The sequence below is a fragment of the Oncorhynchus masou genome, chromosome 33 (assembly GCF_036934945.1).
Source record: "Oncorhynchus masou masou isolate Uvic2021 chromosome 33, UVic_Omas_1.1, whole genome shotgun sequence".
In the NCBI taxonomy this organism is placed as follows: Eukaryota; Metazoa; Chordata; class Actinopteri; order Salmoniformes; family Salmonidae; genus Oncorhynchus; species Oncorhynchus masou.
Genome location: NC_088244.1, coordinates 13140890 through 13163238, shown reverse-complemented (window position 1 = coordinate 13163238; position 22349 = coordinate 13140890). Strand labels below are relative to the sequence as shown.

The window sequence follows — 22349 nt, the reverse complement described above, 5'->3', positions numbered from 1 at the left end:
GGTGAAACTACACATGACCACACAGCTGGGCAGTACCTCAGGTGAAACTACACATGACCACACAGTTGGGCAGTAGTCCAGGTGAAACTACACATGACCACACAGCTGGGCAGTACCTCAGGTGAAACTACACATGACCACACAGCTGGGCAGTAGTCCAGGTGAAACTACACATGACCACACAGCTGGGCAGTACCTCAGGTGAAACTACACATGACCACACAGCTGGGCAGTACCTCAGGTGAAACTACACATGACCACACAGCTGGGCAGTAGTCCAGGTGAAACTACACATGACCACACAGCTGGGCAGTACCTCAGGTGAAACTACACATGACCACACAGTTGGGCAGTAGTCCAGGTGAAACTACACATGACCACACAGCTGGGCAGTACCTCAGGTGAAACTACACATGACCACACAGCTGGGCAGTAGTCCAGGTGAAACTACACATGACCACACAGCTGGGCAGTACCTCAGGTGAAACTACACATGACCACACAGCTGGGCAGTACCTCAGGTGAAACTACACAGGACCACACAGCTGGGCATACCTCAGGTGTGACTAAACTAGGGCCTGTAGGACCTGTCTGATCGACTGAGATGTCAAGGATCAGAGAAAAGCACTATCATGGTGAGACCTCTTCTCATTTTAGCAACCATTGAGTCTATATGTTTTGACGATGAACGCTTGCCCACCTAGGGTTACACCCAGTAGTTTAGTCTCCAACTTGCTCAATAGCCACATTATTCAATAATAGATCTAAAGGTTTAGTGTTGAGCGAGTGATTTGTCCCAAAAAATTCTGCTTTTTTTTTTTTTTGATGTTTATCACCAGCCCGGTGCTGGTTACCCGTTCTACAACTGACCCGAGCGCTATGTTAAGTGTCTCAGTTATTATTTTATTGTATAAGGACCTGCCCTCAACCTTTGCTACCTTTAAACAGGTAAATGCTCAATGCACAGGGATAATATACTCAAAAGGCAATACTACGGCACAATTGACATTACCATTTTCTTATTTTATTTAACCTTTAATTAATTACACAGGTTTTTCTCATTGAGATAACGTCTTTTTTCAAGAGAGACCTGGTCCAACAGCAGCAGGGGGAACACCGTTTCAGACAGAACAACTTACAGACACTAATACAACATTAAACAAAACTATAGACTCCTACGAGAATTCACTCAACAATGAACAGGAGTAAATGTTTACGTCTCTCACTCTGCAGTCTTTCTGTCGGGCAGCAGCAGCCCATACAGTGGGTGTCTTACTCGTAAAGCCATTTCATTTAGTTGCATTTCCTTTTGCTTTCCATTTTGGTGGCGACCAGTTTTGCAGATCATGAACGAAATCCAAAATGTCCTCACTCACCCTAGACATCCTCTCTCTCTCTCTCTCTCTTCATCTCGATGTCATCCCTTCCTTCTCTGGGTAGCTATAGGATGGCATGAGAGTGTTGCGTCTAAGCCCTTTGGCAGAACATTAGAGAGGCCAGTGCCATTTGATACCCCGGTAATCTTCCATTAAATCCCCTTGAGACTCAAACACAGCCGCCCTCAGCTCCGCAGGGAAACATTATTCCTCAGATGATCTTTAGAAAAACACGTTCCAACCAGGCACAGAGTGTGTGTGTATATGTCTGTCTGTGTCACTGTGTGTCTGTGTGTCTGTGTGTCTGTGTGTCTGTCTGTCTGTCTGTCTGTCTGTCTGTCTGTCTGTCTGTCTGTCTGTCTGTCTGTCTGTCTGTCTCTGTGTGTCTCTCTGTGTGTGTGTGTGTGTGTGTGTGTCTGTGTGTGTGTGTGTGTGTGTGTGTGGGCTGAGAGTTTGTGGCATGTACAAGTGCTGGAATTATTACGACTTAATATCACCGCCCCAGTGAGGTTGATGGTGAATGTAAGCACCCCACTGTTACACAGTAATGAGATTTAACAGAGCTGATGTGGTCACTGGACATGGTGAGGCCTGATTTATCCTGTGTGTGTGTGCAAAGATAATGCTTTGCTAAGTGTGCATGTGTATGCGTGCGTGTGTGTTGGTGGGGTCGATATGTCACTGGCTGGGGTTGGAATGGGTTTTGTGGTTGTCTTTTGAGTTAGTTAGGTTACGTTGTTGGTCAAATTATATAAATACATTACATTTTAATGCATTTTCTGATTTTGCGTGTTTTCAAATGTTCTGGCTACAATGTGTGTAAATATGTCATATGTGTGTGTACGTGTGTTTCTTACAGAAGTATAAGGAGTTTGAGCGAGCAGTGCGTGTAGAAGAGATAGATGGATTGAGGTTGGTGAAGAAGCTGGCTGAGAACATGGAGGAGATGTTCCACAAGAAATCTGAAGCCATGAAGGTAAGTCAGTCAAGTCAACTGTCAAGTCTACTGAGTCAGTCAATCCAGTCAAATATGCACTACTGGAACAGAGGAAATGGGAGCAATTGTTAAGAGAACACCAACTGAACACACTGGACCTGTTCAAACCAGTTTACACAGCCAGATCACCCTGGATACAAGTCAGTATTCAACGTCCATTCATGTCTGAGGACGTTGGGAGATGACGTGGAAACCGGCCACTAGGGGCAACAGCGAGCGCTGTTACCTTCAAGTAGGTTTTGGTTTTGCTAGAGCGTGGTGGACGGGCAGAAGCATCTGCCTCTGATTCTAAAGGTTGACAGTTCAAATCCAGAAATAGCAAGGAGATGTTTTATTTAAGCCTATCCCAAACCTTAAACAGTCATAGTTAATGCCTGAACTTAACCTTAAACCGTTCGAAATTTGACATTTGAGAAACATTGAAGAACGTCTAATTCTAGCGTGAGACTGAGAGCTAGTTGAGTTTGCAACATACATCAGCATGTAACCACATCAGAGACCATACAGTATGGTGATTATGATGGATTGCATAGCTGTAATACGGTGTCTACCACTTTATGCTGACTCAATGAACTTTACCTTGTAAGAATGAACTCACTTCATTCCGCAAAACAACAAACACCTCTCTCTGTGAAGCTGAGAGCCATCTATCTATCTATCTATCTATCTATCTATCTATCTATCTATCTATCTATCTATCTATCTATCTATCTATCTATGAATCCATCCACCCATCCAGCCGTCCACCCTTCTAGCCATCCATCCAGCCAGCCATCCATCCCTTGGTGTCTGTGTCACTCTATTGATCCTCTCTATCCCAACTATCTAAGAGGCCACTTTGGGACAGATTTAGGAGCTGTGTGTGTGTGTTTAATGGGGAGGGAGGGGTAGTGAAGGATGGAACCACGACTCTCTGCTTTTATAGCTGCAGGTGATAGATCCTATCAGAGCTTACATGCTGCTGTTAACAGAAATTGGATTTCTATCTGAGTGTGTGTGTATGTGTGTGTGTGTATATGTGTGTGTGTATGTGTGTGTGTGTATATATGTGTGTGTGTGTGTGTGTGTGTGTGTGTGTGTGTGTGTGTGTGTGTGTGTGTGTGTGTGTGTGTGTGTGTGTGTGTGTGTGTGTGTGTGTGTGTGTGTGTGTGTGTGTGTGTGTACTGATTTTGGAGTGTTGTAGGTTTACATTAATGGATTCGGCTATTTCAGTCACACCCGTTGCTGACAGGTCATGTAGATTTGGTTATGTAGTTCAGCTAAACCTAGGGGTATGGCAGGACCTTTTGGGAAGTTGAAGCTCATTTACTGTATTTCTACACAATTTAAAACACTAAAATTATATTTGGAGAACAGCAACAACAAACAAAATGAGCCCAGCCATTCATGATCATTAATGTCCATTCCACAGAGATTTAAATCTAATATTGTGTTGATCTTCAATGGCCGTTTCACAGAGATTTAAACCTGATATTTCAGCCATTGATGATCACCACAACATCAGGTTTAAAGGTCTGTGGAACGGCCATTGATGATCACCACAATATCAGGTTTATAGTATCAGGTCACAACAAGGTCGATTTCAAATTACTGAAGCAAAACACAGCTGACCCGAATGCAATCTGCCAAATATATCCTACTCATGCATTTCAAAGGACTTACTTAGGCATGTAATCTGTAGTCGACCAAAGAATGACGAAAATCACAAAATACAAAAGGAAACTCTACACATTTAAACCATGTCCGTGATTCAGCACCGCTGAATGGACAGCACCTCGGTACAGGTAGTGAAAGTTCCGTGGGGTGGTGTTGAATGGACAGCACCTCGGTACAGGTAGTCATAGTTCCGTGGGGTGGTGCTGAATGGACAGCGCCTCGGTACAGGTAGTCATAGTTCCGTGGGGTGGTGCTGAATGGACAGCGCCTCGGTACAGGTAGTCATAGTTCCGTGGGGTGGTGCTGAATGGACAGCGCCTCGGTACAGGTAGTCATAGTTCCGTGGGGTGGTGCTGAATGGACAGCGCCTCAGTACAGGTAGTCATAGTTCCGTGGGGTGGTGCTGAATGGACAGCGCCTCGGTACAGGTAGTCATAGTTCCGTGGGGTGGTGCTGAATGGACAGCGCCTCGGTACAGGTAGTCATAGTTCCGTGGCGTGGCGCCTCTGTCTCAAAGCCAACTATAGAATTATTCCGTTTGTGGGCAGTTAGACATTTTTGGGGCACAGTTAGGTAACCTACAATACGAAGGCCAAGGCACTCAGACCCTGTGTTGGGAGAGCTACCCGCCTGTTGGTTTTCACTCCAAACCCTGTTGTAACTAACTTGATTCAGCTTATCAAACAGCGAATTATTAGAATCTGGTGCGCAAGATTGGGGTTGGAGCGAAAAGCTAGGTAGCTCTCCAGGAACAGGGTTGGAGAGCCCTGCCACAGGCTTATAGTGAAATGGTAACTGGCACACAGATCTTTAGAAATGGTGGGATCAATTGTAAATTGGCACTGAAAATGGTTTCTGACCCCCTGCTAAAGACTATATGAAGCCACCCTTGTGGAATGACGCATACAGTCTACTATGACAGTGTCATTGTCTCGTGCGCTTTCCACTAACATTGTCTTGTTGCGCTGCATTCAACGATGTTCCACATAATGTTAGCGCCCAGCTCATTTTAGCATTTGCCCTTCTGCAATATTTGCCAGGGAAGGAAAACATTCTGCGAGTAGTGAAGCAATGTGCATCAACATGGTGGTTCTGAGAATATTGAAACATTTTACCAAGGTGGTTCTGAGAATATTGAAACATGTTGTATCATCGAGGTGGCTCTGAGAATATTGAAACATTTTACCAAGGTGGTTCTGAGAATATTGAAACATTTTGTATCATCAAGGTGGCTCTGAGAATATTGAAACATTTTGTATCATCTAGGTGGTTCTGAGAATATTGAAACATTTTACCAAGGTGGCTGGCTCTGAGAATATTGAAACATTTTGTATCAACAAGGTGGCTCTGAGAATATTGAAACATTTTGTATCATCTAGGTGGCTCTGAGAATATTGAAAAATTTTGTATCGTCTAGGTGGCTCTGAGAATATTGAAACATTTTGTATCATCTAGGTGGCTCTGAGAATATTGAAACATGTTGTATCTTCTAGGTGGCTCTGAGAATATTGAAACATGTTGTGTCATCTAGGTGGATCTGAGAATATTGAAACATTTTGTATCATCAAGGTGGCTCTGAGAATATTGAAACATTTTGTATCATCTAGGTGGTTCTGAGAATATTGAAACATTTTACCAAGGTGGCTGGCTCTGAGAATATTGAAACATTTTGTATCAACAAGGTGGCTCTGAGAATATTGAAACATTTTGTATCATCTAGGTGGCTCTGAGAATATTGAAAAATGTTGTATCGTCTAGGTGGCTCTGAGAATATTGAAACACGTATCTTCTAGGTGGCTCTGAGAATATTGAAACATGTTGTGTCATCTAGGTGGATCTGAGAATATTGAAACATTTTGTATCAACAAGGTGGTTCTGAGAATATTGAAACATTTTGTATCATCAAGGTGGCTCTGAGAATATTGAAACATTTTGTATCATTGAGGTGGTTCTGAGAATATTGAAACATTTTACCAAGGTGGCTCTGAGAATATTGAAACATTTTGTATCATCTAGGTGGCTCTGAGAATATTGAAACATTTTACCAAGGTGGCTCTGAGAATATTGAAACATTTTGTATCATTGAGGTGGTTCTGAGAATATTGAAACATTTTACCAAGGTGGCTCTGAGAATATTGAAACATGTTGTATCATCTAGGTGGCTCTGAGAATATTGAAACATGTTGTATCATCTAGGTGGCTCTGAGAATATTGAAACATTTTGTATCAACAAGGTGGCTCTGAGAATATTGAAACATTTTGTATCATCAAGGTGGCTCTGAGAATATTGAAACATGTTGTATCATCTAGGTGGCTCTGAGAATATTGAAACATTTTACCAATGTGGCTCTGAGAATATTGAAACATTTTGTATCATCTAGGTGATTCTGAGAATATTGAAACATTTTGTATCATCTGAGTGGCTCTGAGAATATTGAAACATGTTGTATCATCTAGGTGGCTCTGAGAATTTTGAAACATTTTGTATCATCTAGGTGGCTCTGAGAATATTGAAACATTTTGCATCATCTAGGTGGCTCTGAGAATATTAAAATATTTTGTATCATCTCGGTGGCTCTGAGAATATTGAAACATTTTACCAATGTGGCTCTGAGAATATTGAAACATTTTGTATCATCTAGGTGGCTCTGAGAATATTGAAACATTTTGGATAATCTGGGTGGCTCTGAGAATATTGAAACATTTTGCATCAAGAAGGTGGCTCTGAGAATATTGAAACATTTTGTATCATCTCGGTGGCTCTGAGAATTTTGAAACATTTTGTATCATCTAGGTGGCTCTGAGAATATTGAAACATTTTGCATCATCTAGGTGGCTCTGAGAATATTAAAACATTTTGTATCATCTCGGTGGCTCTGAGAATATTGAAACATTTTACCAATGTGGCTCTGAGAATATTGAAACATTTTGTATCATCTAGGTGGCTCTGAGAATATTGAAACATTTTGTATCATCTAGGTGGCTCTGAGAATATTGAAACATTTTGGATCATCTGGGTGGCTCTGAGAATATTGAAACATTTTGCATCAACAAGGTGTCTCTGAGAATATTGAAACATTTTGTATCAACAAGGTGGTTCTGAGAATATCGAAACATTTTACCAAGGCGGCTCTGAGAATTTTGAAACATTTTGTATCATCAAGGTTGGCTCTGAGAATATTGAAACATGTTGTATCATCGAGGTGGCTCTGAGAATATTGAAACATGTTGTATCATCTAGGTCGCTCTGAGAATATTGAAACATTTTGTATCATCTGGTTGGCTCTGAGAATATTGAAACATGTTGTATCATCTAGGTGGCTCTGAGAATATTAAAACATTTTGTATCATCTCTGTGGCTCTGAGAATATTGAAACATTTTACCAATGTGGCTCTGAGAATATTGAAACATTTTGTATCATCTAGATGATTCTGAGAATATTGAAACATTTTGTATCATCTGAGTGGCTCTGAGAATATTGAAACATGTTGTATCATCTAGGTGGCTCTCAGAATTTTGAAACATTTTGTATCATCTAGGTGGCTCTGAGAATATTGAAACATGTTGTATCATCGAGGTGGCTCTGAGAATATTGAAACATGTTGTATCATCTAGGTCGCTCTGAGAATATTGAAACATTTTGTATCATCTGGTTGGCTCTGAGAATATTGAAACATGTTGTATCATCTAGGTGGCTCTGAGAATATTAAAACATTTTGTATCATCTCGGTGGCTCTGAGAATATTGAAACATTTTACCAATGTGGCTCTGAGAATATTGAAACATTTTGTATCATCTAGGTGATTCTGAGAATATTGAAACATTTTGTATCATCTGAGTGGCTCTGAGAATATTGAAACATGTTGTATCATCTAGGTGGCTCTCAGAATTTTGAAACATTTTGTATCATCTAGGTGGCTCTGAGAATATTGAAACATTTTGCATCATCTAGGTGGCTCTGAGAATATTGAAACATTTTACCAATGTGGCTCTGAGAATATTGAAACATTTTGTATCATCTAGGTGATTCTGAGAATATTGAAACATTTTGTATCATCTGAGTGGCTCCGAGAATATTGAAACATGTTGTATCATCTAGGTGGCTCTCAGAATTTTGAAACATTTTGTATCATCTAGGTGGCTCTGAGAATATTGAAACATTTTGCATCATCTAGGTGGCTCTGAGAATATTAAAACATTTTGTATCATCTCGGTGGCTCTGAGAATATTGAAACATTTTACCAATGTGGCTCTGAGAATATTGAAACATTTTGTATCATCTAGGTGGCTCTGAGAATATTGAAACATTTTGGATAATCTGGGTGGCTCTGAGAATATTGAAACATTTTGTATCTACAAGGTGGCTCTAGGAATATTGAAACATTTTGTATTAACAAGGTGGCTCTGAGAATATTGAAACATTTTGTATCATCTAGGTGATTCTGAGAAAATTGAAACATTTTGGATCATCTGGGTGCCTCTGAGAATATTGAAACATTTTGGATCATCTGGGTGGCTCTGAGAATATTGAAACATTTTACCAAGGTGGCTGGCTCTGAGAATATTGAAACATTTTGTATCATCTAGGTGGCTCTGAGAATTTTGAAACATTTTGTATCATCTAGGTGGCTCTGAGAATATTGAAACATTTTGCATCATCTAGGTGGCTCTGAGAATATTAAAATATTTTGTATCATCTCGGTGGCTCTGAGAATATTGAAACATTTTACCAATGTGGCTCTGAGAATATTGAAACATTTTGTATCATCTAGGTGGCTCTGAGAATATTGAAACATTTTGGATAATCTGGGTGGCTCTGAGAATATTGAAACATTTTGCATCAAGAAGGTGGCTCTGAGAATATTGAAACATTTTGTATCATCTCGGTGGCTCTGAGAATTTTGAAACATTTTGTATCATCTAGGTGGCTCTGAGAATATTGAAACATTTTGCATCATCTAGGTGGCTCTGAGAATATTAAAACATTTTGTATCATCTCGGTGGCTCTGACAATATTGAAACATTTTACCAATGTGGCTCTGAGAATATTGAAACATTTTGTATCATCTAGGTGGCTCTGAGAATATTGAAACATTTTGGATCATCTGGGTGGCTCTGAGAATATTGAAACATTTTGCATCAACAAGGTGTCTCTGAGAATATTGAAACATTTTACCAAGGTGGCTCTGAGAATATTGAAACATTTTGTATCAACAAGGTGGTTCTGAGAATATCGAAACATTTTACAAAGGCGGCTCTGAGAATTTTGAAACATTTTGTATCATCAAGGTTGGCTCTGAGAATATTGAAACATGTTGTATCATCGAGGTGGCTCTGAGAATATTGAAACATGTTGTATCATCTAGGTCGCTCTGAGAATATTGAAACATTTTGTATCATCTGGTTGGCTCTGAGAATATTGAAACATGTTGTATCATCTAGGTGGCTCTGAGAATATTAAAACATTTTGTATCATCTCTGTGGCTCTGAGAATATTGAAACATTTTACCAATGTGGCTCTGAGAATATTGAAACATTTTGTATCATCTAGGTGGCTCTGAGAATATTGAAACATTTTGGATCATCTGGGTGGCTCTGAGAATATTGAAACATTTTGCATCAACAAGGTGTCTCTGAGAATATTGAAACATTTTACCAAGGTGGCTCTGAGAATATTGAAACATTTGAGAATATCGAAACATTTTACCAAGGCGGCTCTGAGAATTTTGAAACATTTTGTATCATCAAGGTTGGCTCTGAGAATATTGAAACATGTTGTATCATCGAGGTGGTTCTGAGAATATTGAAACATGTTGTATCATCTAGGTCGCTCTGAGAATATTGAAACATTTTGTATCATCTGGTTGGCTCTGAGAATATTGAAACATGTTGTATCATCTAGGTGATTCTGAGAAAATTGAAACATTTTGGATCATCTGGGTGCCTCTGAGAATATTGAAACATTTTGGATCATCTGGGTGGCTCTGAGAATATTGAAACATTTTACCAAGGTGGCTGGCTCTGAGAATATTGAAACATTTTGTATCATCTCGGTGGCTCTGAGAATATTGAAACATTTTACCAAGGTGGCTCTGAGAATATTGAAAAGTTTTGTATCATCTAGGTGGCTCTGAGAATATTGAAACATTTTACCAAGGTGGCTCTGAGAATATTGAAACATGTTGTATCATCTAGGTGGCTCTGAGAATATTGAAACATGTTGTATCATCTAGGTCGCTCTGAGAATATTGAAACATTTTGTATCATCTGGTTGGCTCTGAGAATATTGAAACATGTTGTGAATATTGAAACAGTTTGTATCTTCTCGGTGGCTCTGAGAATATTGAAACATTTTGTATCATCTAGGTGGCTCTTAGAATATTGAAACATTTTGTATCTTCTAGGTGGCTCTGAGAATATTGAAACATTTTGTATCATCTAGGTGGCTCTGAGGATATTGAAATTTTTTGTGTCATCTAGGTGGCTCTTAGAATATTGAAACATGTTGTAACATCAGGGTGGCTCTGAGAATTTTGAAACATTTTGTATCATTAAGGTGATTCTGAGAATAATGAAACATTTTACCAATGTGGCTCTGAGAATTTTGAAACATTTTGTGTCATCTCGGTGGCTCTAAGAATATTGAAACATTTTGTATCATCTAGGTGGCTCTGAGAATATTGAAACATTTTGGATCATCTGGGTGGCTCTGAGAATATTGAAACATTTTGCATCAACAAGGTGGCTCTGAGAATATTGAAACATTTTGGATCATCTGGGTGGCTCTGAGAATATTGAAACATTTTGCATCAACAAGGTGGCTCTGAGAATATTGAAACATTTTACCAAGGTGGCTCTGAGAATATTGAAACATGTTGTATCATCTAGGTGGCTCTGAGAATATTGAAACATTTTGTATCATCAAGGTGGCTCTGAGAATATTGAAACATTTTTTATCATCTAGGTTGGCTCTGAGAATATTGAAACGTTTTGTATCTTCTCGGTGGCTCTGAGAATATTGAAACATTTTGTATCATCTAGGTGGCTCTTAGAATATTGAAACATTTTGTATCTTCTAGGTGGCTCTGAGAATATTGAAACATTTTGTATCATCTAGGTGGCTCTGAGGATATTGAAATTTTTTGTGTCATCTAGGTGGCTCTGAGAATATTGAAACATGTTGTATCATCTAGGTGGCTCTGAGAATATTGAAACATTTTGTATCATCTAGGTGGCTCTGAGAATATTGAAACATTTTGTATCATTGAGGTGGTTCTGAGAATATTGAAACATTTTACCAAGGTGGCTCTGAGAATATTGAAACATTTTGTATCATCTAGGTGGCTCTGAGAATATTGAAACATTTTACCAAGGTGGCTCTGAGAATATTGAAACATTTTGTATCATTGAGGTGGTTCTGAGAATATTGAAACATTTTACCAAGGTGGCTCTGAGAATATTGAAACATGTTGTATCATCTAGGTGGCTCTGAGAATATTGAAACATGTTGTATCATCTAGGTGGCTCTGAGAATATTGAAACATTTTGTATCAACAAGGTGGCTCTGAGAATATTGAAACATTTTGTATCATCAAGGTGGCTCTGAGAATATTGAAACATGTTGTATCATCTAGGTGGCTCTGAGAATATTGAAACATTTTACCAATGTGGCTCTGAGAATATTGAAACATTTTGTATCATCTAGGTGATTCTGAGAATATTGAAACATTTTGTATCATCTGAGTGGCTCTGAGAATATTGAAACATGTTGTATCATCTAGGTGGCTCTGAGAATTTTGAAACATTTTGTATCATCTAGGTGGCTCTGAGAATATTGAAACATTTTGCATCATCTAGGTGGCTCTGAGAATATTAAAATATTTTGTATCATCTCGGTGGCTCTGAGAATATTGAAACATTTTACCAATGTGGCTCTGAGAATATTGAAACATTTTGTATCATCTAGGTGGCTCTGAGAATATTGAAACATTTTGGATAATCTGGGTGGCTCTGAGAATATTGAAACATTTTGCATCAAGAAGGTGGCTCTGAGAATATTGAAACATTTTGTATCATCTCGGTGGCTCTGAGAATTTTGAAACATTTTGTATCATCTAGGTGGCTCTGAGAATATTGAAACATTTTGCATCATCTAGGTGGCTCTGAGAATATTAAAACATTTTGTATCATCTCGGTGGCTCTGAGAATATTGAAACATTTTACCAATGTGGCTCTGAGAATATTGAAACATTTTGGATCATCTGGGTGGCTCTGAGAATATTGAAACATTTTGCATCAACAAGGTGTCTCTGAGAATATTGAAACATTTTGTATCAACAAGGTGGTTCTGAGAATATCGAAACATTTTACCAAGGCGGCTCTGAGAATTTTGAAACATTTTGTATCATCAAGGTTGGCTCTGAGAATATTGAAACATGTTGTATCATCGAGGTGGCTCTGAGAATATTGAAACATGTTGTATCATCTAGGTCGCTCTGAGAATATTGAAACATTTTGTATCATCTGGTTGGCTCTGAGAATATTGAAACATGTTGTATCATCTAGGTGGCTCTGAGAATATTAAAACATTTTGTATCATCTCTGTGGCTCTGAGAATATTGAAACATTTTACCAATGTGGCTCTGAGAATATTGAAACATTTTGTATCATCTAGATGATTCTGAGAATATTGAAACATTTTGTATCATCTGAGTGGCTCTGAGAATATTGAAACATGTTGTATCATCTAGGTGGCTCTCAGAATTTTGAAACATTTTGTATCATCTAGGTGGCTCTGAGAATATTGAAACATGTTGTATCATCGAGGTGGCTCTGAGAATATTGAAACATGTTGTATCATCTAGGTCGCTCTGAGAATATTGAAACATTTTGTATCATCTGGTTGGCTCTGAGAATATTGAAACATGTTGTATCATCTAGGTGGCTCTGAGAATATTAAAACATTTTGTATCATCTCGGTGGCTCTGAGAATATTGAAACATTTTACCAATGTGGCTCTGAGAATATTGAAACATTTTGTATCATCTAGGTGATTCTGAGAATATTGAAACATTTTGTATCATCTGAGTGGCTCTGAGAATATTGAAACATGTTGTATCATCTAGGTGGCTCTCAGAATTTTGAAACATTTTGTATCATCTAGGTGGCTCTGAGAATATTGAAACATTTTGCATCATCTAGGTGGCTCTGAGAATATTGAAACATTTTACCAATGTGGCTCTGAGAATATTGAAACATTTTGTATCATCTAGGTGATTCTGAGAATATTGAAACATTTTGTATCATCTGAGTGGCTCCGAGAATATTGAAACATGTTGTATCATCTAGGTGGCTCTCAGAATTTTGAAACATTTTGTATCATCTAGGTGGCTCTGAGAATATTGAAACATTTTGCATCATCTAGGTGGCTCTGAGAATATTAAAACATTTTGTATCATCTCGGTGGCTCTGAGAATATTGAAACATTTTACCAATGTGGCTCTGAGAATATTGAAACATTTTGTATCATCTAGGTGGCTCTGAGAATATTGAAACATTTTGGATAATCTGGGTGGCTCTGAGAATATTGAAACATTTTGTATCTACAAGGTGGCTCTAGGAATATTGAAACATTTTGTATTAACAAGGTGGCTCTGAGAATATTGAAACATTTTGTATCATCTAGGTGATTCTGAGAAAATTGAAACATTTTGGATCATCTGGGTGCCTCTGAGAATATTGAAACATTTTGGATCATCTGGGTGGCTCTGAGAATATTGAAACATTTTACCAAGGTGGCTGGCTCTGAGAATATTGAAACATTTTGTATCATCTAGGTGGCTCTGAGAATTTTGAAACATTTTGTATCATCTAGGTGGCTCTGAGAATATTGAAACATTTTGCATCATCTAGGTGGCTCTGAGAATATTAAAATATTTTGTATCATCTCGGTGGCTCTGAGAATATTGAAACATTTTACCAATGTGGCTCTGAGAATATTGAAACATTTTGTATCATCTAGGTGGCTCTGAGAATATTGAAACATTTTGGATAATCTGGGTGGCTCTGAGAATATTGAAACATTTTGCATCAAGAAGGTGGCTCTGAGAATATTGAAACATTTTGTATCATCTCGGTGGCTCTGAGAATTTTGAAACATTTTGTATCATCTAGGTGGCTCTGAGAATATTGAAACATTTTGCATCATCTAGGTGGCTCTGAGAATATTAAAACATTTTGTATCATCTCGGTGGCTCTGACAATATTGAAACATTTTACCAATGTGGCTCTGAGAATATTGAAACATTTTGTATCATCTAGGTGGCTCTGAGAATATTGAAACATTTTGGATCATCTGGGTGGCTCTGAGAATATTGAAACATTTTGCATCAACAAGGTGTCTCTGAGAATATTGAAACATTTTACCAAGGTGGCTCTGAGAATATTGAAACATTTTGTATCAACAAGGTGGTTCTGAGAATATCGAAACATTTTACAAAGGCGGCTCTGAGAATTTTGAAACATTTTGTATCATCAAGGTTGGCTCTGAGAATATTGAAACATGTTGTATCATCGAGGTGGCTCTGAGAATATTGAAACATGTTGTATCATCTAGGTCGCTCTGAGAATATTGAAACATTTTGTATCATCTGGTTGGCTCTGAGAATATTGAAACATGTTGTATCATCTAGGTGGCTCTGAGAATATTAAAACATTTTGTATCATCTCTGTGGCTCTGAGAATATTGAAACATTTTACCAATGTGGCTCTGAGAATATTGAAACATTTTGTATCATCTAGGTGGCTCTGAGAATATTGAAACATTTTGGATCATCTGGGTGGCTCTGAGAATATTGAAACATTTTGCATCAACAAGGTGTCTCTGAGAATATTGAAACATTTTACCAAGGTGGCTCTGAGAATATTGAAACATTTGAGAATATCGAAACATTTTACCAAGGCGGCTCTGAGAATTTTGAAACATTTTGTATCATCAAGGTTGGCTCTGAGAATATTGAAACATGTTGTATCATCGAGGTGGTTCTGAGAATATTGAAACATGTTGTATCATCTAGGTCGCTCTGAGAATATTGAAACATTTTGTATCATCTGGTTGGCTCTGAGAATATTGAAACATGTTGTATCATCTAGGTGATTCTGAGAAAATTGAAACATTTTGGATCATCTGGGTGCCTCTGAGAATATTGAAACATTTTGGATCATCTGGGTGGCTCTGAGAATATTGAAACATTTTACCAAGGTGGCTGGCTCTGAGAATATTGAAACATTTTGTATCATCTCGGTGGCTCTGAGAATATTGAAACATTTTACCAAGGTGGCTCTGAGAATATTGAAAAGTTTTGTATCATCTAGGTGGCTCTGAGAATATTGAAACATTTTACCAAGGTGGCTCTGAGAATATTGAAACATGTTGTATCATCTAGGTGGCTCTGAGAATATTGAAACATGTTGTATCATCTAGGTCGCTCTGAGAATATTGAAACATTTTGTATCATCTGGTTGGCTCTGAGAATATTGAAACATGTTGTGAATATTGAAACAGTTTGTATCTTCTCGGTGGCTCTGAGAATATTGAAACATTTTGTATCATCTAGGTGGCTCTTAGAATATTGAAACATTTTGTATCTTCTAGGTGGCTCTGAGAATATTGAAACATTTTGTATCATCTAGGTGGCTCTGAGGATATTGAAATTTTTTGTGTCATCTAGGTGGCTCTTAGAATATTGAAACATGTTGTAACATCAGGGTGGCTCTGAGAATTTTGAAACATTTTGTATCATTAAGGTGATTCTGAGAATAATGAAACATTTTACCAATGTGGCTCTGAGAATTTTGAAACATTTTGTGTCATCTCGGTGGCTCTAAGAATATTGAAACATTTTGTATCATCTAGGTGGCTCTGAGAATATTGAAACATTTTGGATCATCTGGGTGGCTCTGAGAATATTGAAACATTTTGCATCAACAAGGTGGCTCTGAGAATATTGAAACATTTTGGATCATCTGGGTGGCTCTGAGAATATTGAAACATTTTGCATCAACAAGGTGGCTCTGAGAATATTGAAACATTTTACCAAGGTGGCTCTGAGAATATTGAAACATGTTGTATCATCTAGGTGGCTCTGAGAATATTGAAACATTTTGTATCATCAAGGTGGCTCTGAGAATATTGAAACATTTTTTATCATCTAGGTTGGCTCTGAGAATATTGAAACGTTTTGTATCTTCTCGGTGGCTCTGAGAATATTGAAACATTTTGTATCATCTAGGTGGCTCTTAGAATATTGAAACATTTTGTATCTTCTAGGTGGCTCTGAGAATATTGAAACATTTTGTATCATCTAGGTGGCTCTGAGGATATTGAAATTTTTTGTGTCATCTAGGTGGCTCTGAGAATATTGAAACATGTTGTATCATCTAGGTGGCTCTGAGGATATTGAAACATGTTGTATCATCAAGGTGGCTCTGAGAATTTTGAAACATTTTGTATCATTAAGGTGATTCTGAGAATAATGAAACATTTTACCAATGTGGCTCTGAGAATATTGAAACATTTTGTATCATCTCGGTGGCTCTAAGAATATTGAAACATTTTACCAAGGTGGCTCTGAGAATATTGAAACATTTTGTATCATCTAGGTGGCTCTGAGAATATTGAAACATTTTCTATCATCTAGGTGGTTCTGAGAATATTGAAACATTTTACCAAGGTGGCTCTGAGAATATTGAAACATTTTGTATCATCTAGGTGGCTCTGAGAATATTGAAACATTTTCTATCATCTAGGTGGCTCTGAGAATATTGAAACATTTTGTATCATCTAGGTGGCTCTGAGGATATTGAAATTTTTTGTGTCATCTAGGTGGCTCTTAGAATATTGAAACATTTTGTATCATCAAGGTGGCTCTGAGAATATTGAAACATTTTGTATCATCTAGGTGATTCTGAGAAAATTGAAACATTTTGGATCATCTGGGTGCCTCTGAGAATATTGAAACATTTTGGATCATCGAGGTGGCTCTGAGAATATTGAAACATTTTACCAAGGTGGCTGGCTCTGAGAATATTGAAACATTTTGTATCATCTCGGTGGCTCTGAGAATATTGAAACATTTTACCAAGGTGGCTCTGAGAATATTGAAAAGTTTTGTATCATCTCGGTGGCTCTGAGAATATTGAAACATTTTACCAAGGTGGCTCTGAGAATATTGAAACATGTTGTATCATCTAGGTGGCTCTGAGAATATTGAAACATTTTGTATCATCTGGTTGGCTCTGAGAATATTGAAACATGTTGTGAATATTGAAACAGTTTGTATCTTCTCGGTGGCTCTGAGAATATTGAAACATTTTGTATCATCTAGGTGGCTCTTAGAATATTGAAACATTTTGTATCTTCTAGGTGGCTCTGAGAATATTGAAACATTTTGTATCATCTAGGTGGCTCTGAGGATATTGAAATTTTTTGTGTCATCTAGGTGGCTCTTAGAATATTGAAACATGTTGTATCATCAAGGTGGCTCTGAGAATTTTGAAACATTTTGTATCATTAAGGTGATTCTGAGAATAATGAAACATTTTACCAATGTGGCTCTGAGAATATTGAAACATTTTGTGTCATCTCGGTGGCTCTAAGAATATTGAAACATTTTGTATCATCTAGGTGGCTCTGAGAATATTGAAACATTTTGCATCAACAAGGTGGCTCTGAGAATATTGAAACATTTTGGATCATCTGGGTGGTTTTGAGAATATTGAAACATTTTGCATCAACAAGGTGGCTCTGAGAATATTGAAACATTTTACCAAGGTGGCTCTGAGAATATTGAAACATTTTGTATCATCAAGGTGGCTCTGAGAATATTGAAACATTTTGTATCATTAAGGTGGTTCTGAGAATATTGAAACATTTTACCAAGGTGGCTCTGAGAATATTGAAACATTTTGTATCATCTCGGTGGCTCTGAGAATATTGAAACATTTTGTATCATCTAGGATGGCTCTGAGAATATTGAAACGTTTTGTATCATCTAGGTGGCTCTGAGAATATTGAAACATTTTACCAAGGTGGCTCTGAGAATATTGAAACATGTTGTATCATCTAGGTGGCTCTGAGAATATTGAAACATTTTGTATCATCAAGGTGGCTCTGAGAATATTGAAACATTTTGTATCATCGAGGTGGCTCTGAGAATATTGAAACATGTTGTATCATCTAGGTCGCTCTGAGAATATTGAAACATTTTGTATCATCTGGTTGGCTCTGAGAATATTGAAACATGTTGTATCATCTAGGTGGCTCTGAGAATATTGAAACATTTTACCAAGGTGGCTCTGAGAATATTGAAACATTTTGTATCATCTCGGTGGCTCTGAGAATATTGAAACATTTTACCAAGGTGGCTCTGAGAATATTGAAACATTTTGTATCATCTAGGTTGGCTCTGAGAATATTGAAACGTTTTGTATCTTCTCGGTGGCTCTGAGAATATTGAAACATTTTGTATCATCTAGGTGGCTCTTAGAATATTGAAACATTTTGTATCTTCTAGGTGGCTCTGAGAATATTGAAACATTTTGTATCATCTAGGTGGCTCTGAGGATATTGAAATTTTTTGTGTCATCTAGGTGGCTCTTAGAATATTGAAACATGTTGTATCATCAAGGTGGCTTTGAGAATTTTGAAACATTTTGTATCATTAAGGTGATTCTGAGAATAATGAAACATTTTACCAATGTGGCTCTGAGAATATTGAAACATTTTGTATCATCTCGGTGGCTCTAAGAATATTGAAACATTTTACCAAGGTGGCTCTGAGAATATTGAAACATTTTGTATCATCTAGGTGGCTCTGAGAATATTGAAACATTTTCTATCATCTAGGTGGTTCTGAGAATATTGAAACATTTTACCAAGGTGGCTCTGAGAATATTGAAACATTTTGTATCATCTAGGTGGCTCTGAGAATATTGAAACATTTTCTATCATCTAGGTGGCTCTGAGAATATTGAAACATTTTGTATCATCTAGGTGGCTCTGAGGATATTGAAAATTTTTGTGTCATCTAGGTGGCTCTTAGAATATTGAAACATGTTGTATCATCAAGATGGCTCTGAGAATTTTGAAACATTTTGTATCATTAAGGTGATTCTGAGAATAATGAAACATTTTACCAATGTGGCTCTGAGAATATTGAAACATTTTGTATCATCTCGGTGGCTCTAAGAATATTGAAACATTTTACCAAGGTGGCTCTGAGAATATTGAAACATTTTGTATCATCAAGGTGGCTCTGAGAATATTGAAACATTTTGTATCAACAAGGTGGCTCTGAGAATATTGAAACATGTTGTATTCTCTAGGTGGCTCTGAGAATATTGAAACATTTTGTATCATCAAGGTGGCTCTGAGAATATTGAAACGTTTTGTATCATTAAGGTGGTTCTGAGAATATTGAAACATTTTACCAAGGTGGCTCTGAGAATATTGAAACATTTTGTATCATCTCGGTGGCTCTGAGAATATTGAAACATTTTACCAAGGTGGCTCTGAGAATATTGAAACATGTTGTATCATCTAGGTGGCTCTGAGAATATTGAAACATGTTGTATCATCTAGGTGGCTCTGATAATATTGAAACATTTTGTTTCTTCTAGGTGGCTCTGAGAATATTGAAACATTTTGTATCATCTGGGTGCCTCTGAGAATATTGAAACATTTTGCATCAACAAGGTGGCTCTGATAATATTGAAACATTTTGGATCATCTGGGTGGCTCTGAGAATATTGAAACATTTTGTATTAACAAGGTGGCTCTAGGAATATTGAAACATTTTGCATCAACAAGGTGGCTCTGAGAATTTTGAAACATTTTGGATCATCTGGGTGGCTCTCAGAATATTGAAACATTTTGCATCAACAAGGTGGCTCTGAGAATATTGAAATATTTTGTATCATCTCGGTGGCTCTGAGAATATTGAAACATTTTGTATCAACAAGGTGGCTCTGAGAATATTGAAACATTTTAGATCATCTGGGTGGCTCTGAGAATATTGAAACATTTTGCATCAACAAGGTGGCTCTGAGAATATTGAAACATTTTGTATCATCAAGGTGGCTCTGAGAATATTGAAACATTTTGTATCATTAAGGTGGTTCTGAGAATATTGAAACATTCTACCAAGGTGGCTCTGAGAATATTGAAACATTTTGTATCATCTCGGTGGCTCTGAGAATATTGAAACATTTTGTATCATCTAGGTGGCTCTGAGAATATTGAAACATTTTACCAAGGTGGCTCTGAGAATATTGAAACATGTTGTATCATCTAGGTGGCTCTGAGAATATTGAAACATTTTGTATCATCAAGGTGGCTCTGAGAATATTGAAACATTTTGTATCATCGAGGTGGCTCTGAGAATATTGAAACATGTTGTATCATCTAGGTCGCTCTGAGAATATTGAAACATTTTGTATCATCTGGTTGGCTCTGAGAATATTGAAACATGTTGTATCATCTAGGTGGCTCTGAGAATATTGAAATATTTTGTATCATCTCGGTGGCTCTGAGAATATTGAAACATTTTGCATCAACAAGGTGGCTCTGAGAATATTGAAACATTTTAGATCATCTGGGTGGCTCTGAGAATATTGAAACATTTTGCATCAACAAGGTGGCTCTGAGAATATTGAAACATTTTACCAAGGTGGCTCTGAGAATATTGAAACATGTTGTATCATCTAGGTGGCTCTGAGAATATTGAATCATTTTGTATCATCAAGGTGGCTCTGAGAATATTGAAACATTTTGTATCATTAAGGTGGTTCTGAGAATATTGAAACATTTTACCAAGGTGGCTCTGAGAATATTGAAACATTTTGTATCATCTCGGTGGCTCTGAGAATATTGAAACATTTTGTATCATCTAGGATGGCTCTGAGAATATTGAAATGTTTTGTATCATCTAGGTGGCTCTGAGAATATTGAAACATTTTACCAAGGTGGCTCTGAGAATATTGAAACATGTTGTATCATCTAGGTGGCTCTGAGAATATTGAAACATTTTGTATCATCAAGGTGGCTCTGAGAATATTGAAACATTTTGTATCATCGAGGTGGCTCTGAGAATATTGAAACATGTTGTATCATCTAGGTCGCTCTGAGAATATTGAAACATTTTGTATCATCTGGTTGGCTCTGAGAATATTGAAACATGTTGTATCATCTAGGTGGCTCTGAGAATATTGAAACATTTTACCAAGGTGGCTCTGAGAATATTGAAACATTTTGTATCATCTCGGTGGCTCTGAGAATATTGAAACATTTTACCAAGGTGGCTCTGAGAATATTGAAACATTTTGTATCATCTGGTTGGCTCTGAGAATATTGAAACATGTTGTATCATCTAGGTGGCTCTGAGAATATTGAAACATTTTACCAAGGTGGCTCTGAGAATATTGAAACATTTTGTATCATCTCGGTGGCTCTGAGAATATTGAAACATTTTACCAAGGTGGCTCTGAGAATATTGAAACATTTTGTATCATCTAGGTTGGCTCTGAGAATATTGAAACGTTTTGTATCTTCTCGGTGGCTCTGAGAATATTGAAACATTTTGTATCATCTAGGTGGCTCTTAGAATATTGAAACATTTTGTATCTTCTAGGTGGCTCTGAGAATATTGAAACATTTTGTATCATCTAGGTGGCTCTGAGGATATTGAAATTTTTTGTGTCATCTAGGTGGCTCTTAGAATATTGAAACATGTTGTATCATCAAGGTGGCTCTGAGAATTTTGAAACATTTTGTATCATTAAGGTGATTCTGAGAATAATGAAACATTTTACCAATGTGGCTCTGAGAATATTGAAACATTTTGTATCATCTCGGTGGCTCTAAGAATATTGAAACATTTTACCAAGGTGGCTCTGAGAATATTGAAACATTTTGTATCATCTAGGTGGCTCTGAGAATATTGAAACATTTTCTATCATCTAGGTGGTTCTGAGAATATTGAAACATTTTACCAAGGTGGCTCTGAGAATATTGAAACATTTTGTATCATCTAGGTGGCTCTGAGAATATTGAAACATTTTCTATCATCTAGGTGGCTCTGAGAATATTGAAACATTTTGTATCATCTAGGGGGCTCTGAGGATATTGAAAATTTTTGTGTCATCTAGGTGGCTCTTAGAATATTGAAACATGTTGTATCATCAAGGTGGCTCTGAGAATTTTGAAACATTTTGTATCATTAAGGTGATTCTGAGAATAATGAAACATTTTACCAATGTGGCT

The 22349-nt window shown here is 37.3% G+C and overlaps 1 protein-coding gene across 1 annotated transcript in view; it reads left to right on the top strand.

Annotated features, from left to right (window-relative positions):
* The window catches only part of cacna2d3a (calcium channel, voltage-dependent, alpha 2/delta subunit 3a), a 348945-nt gene that overhangs the window by 41858 nt on the left and 284738 nt on the right, over positions 1–22349 (top strand). Inside the window, exon 3 of the mRNA XM_064956460.1 lies at positions 2236–2352. Within this exon, the coding sequence (XP_064812532.1) occupies positions 2236–2352 (117 nt within the window). The remainder of the gene's footprint in view (positions 1–2235; positions 2353–22349) is intronic.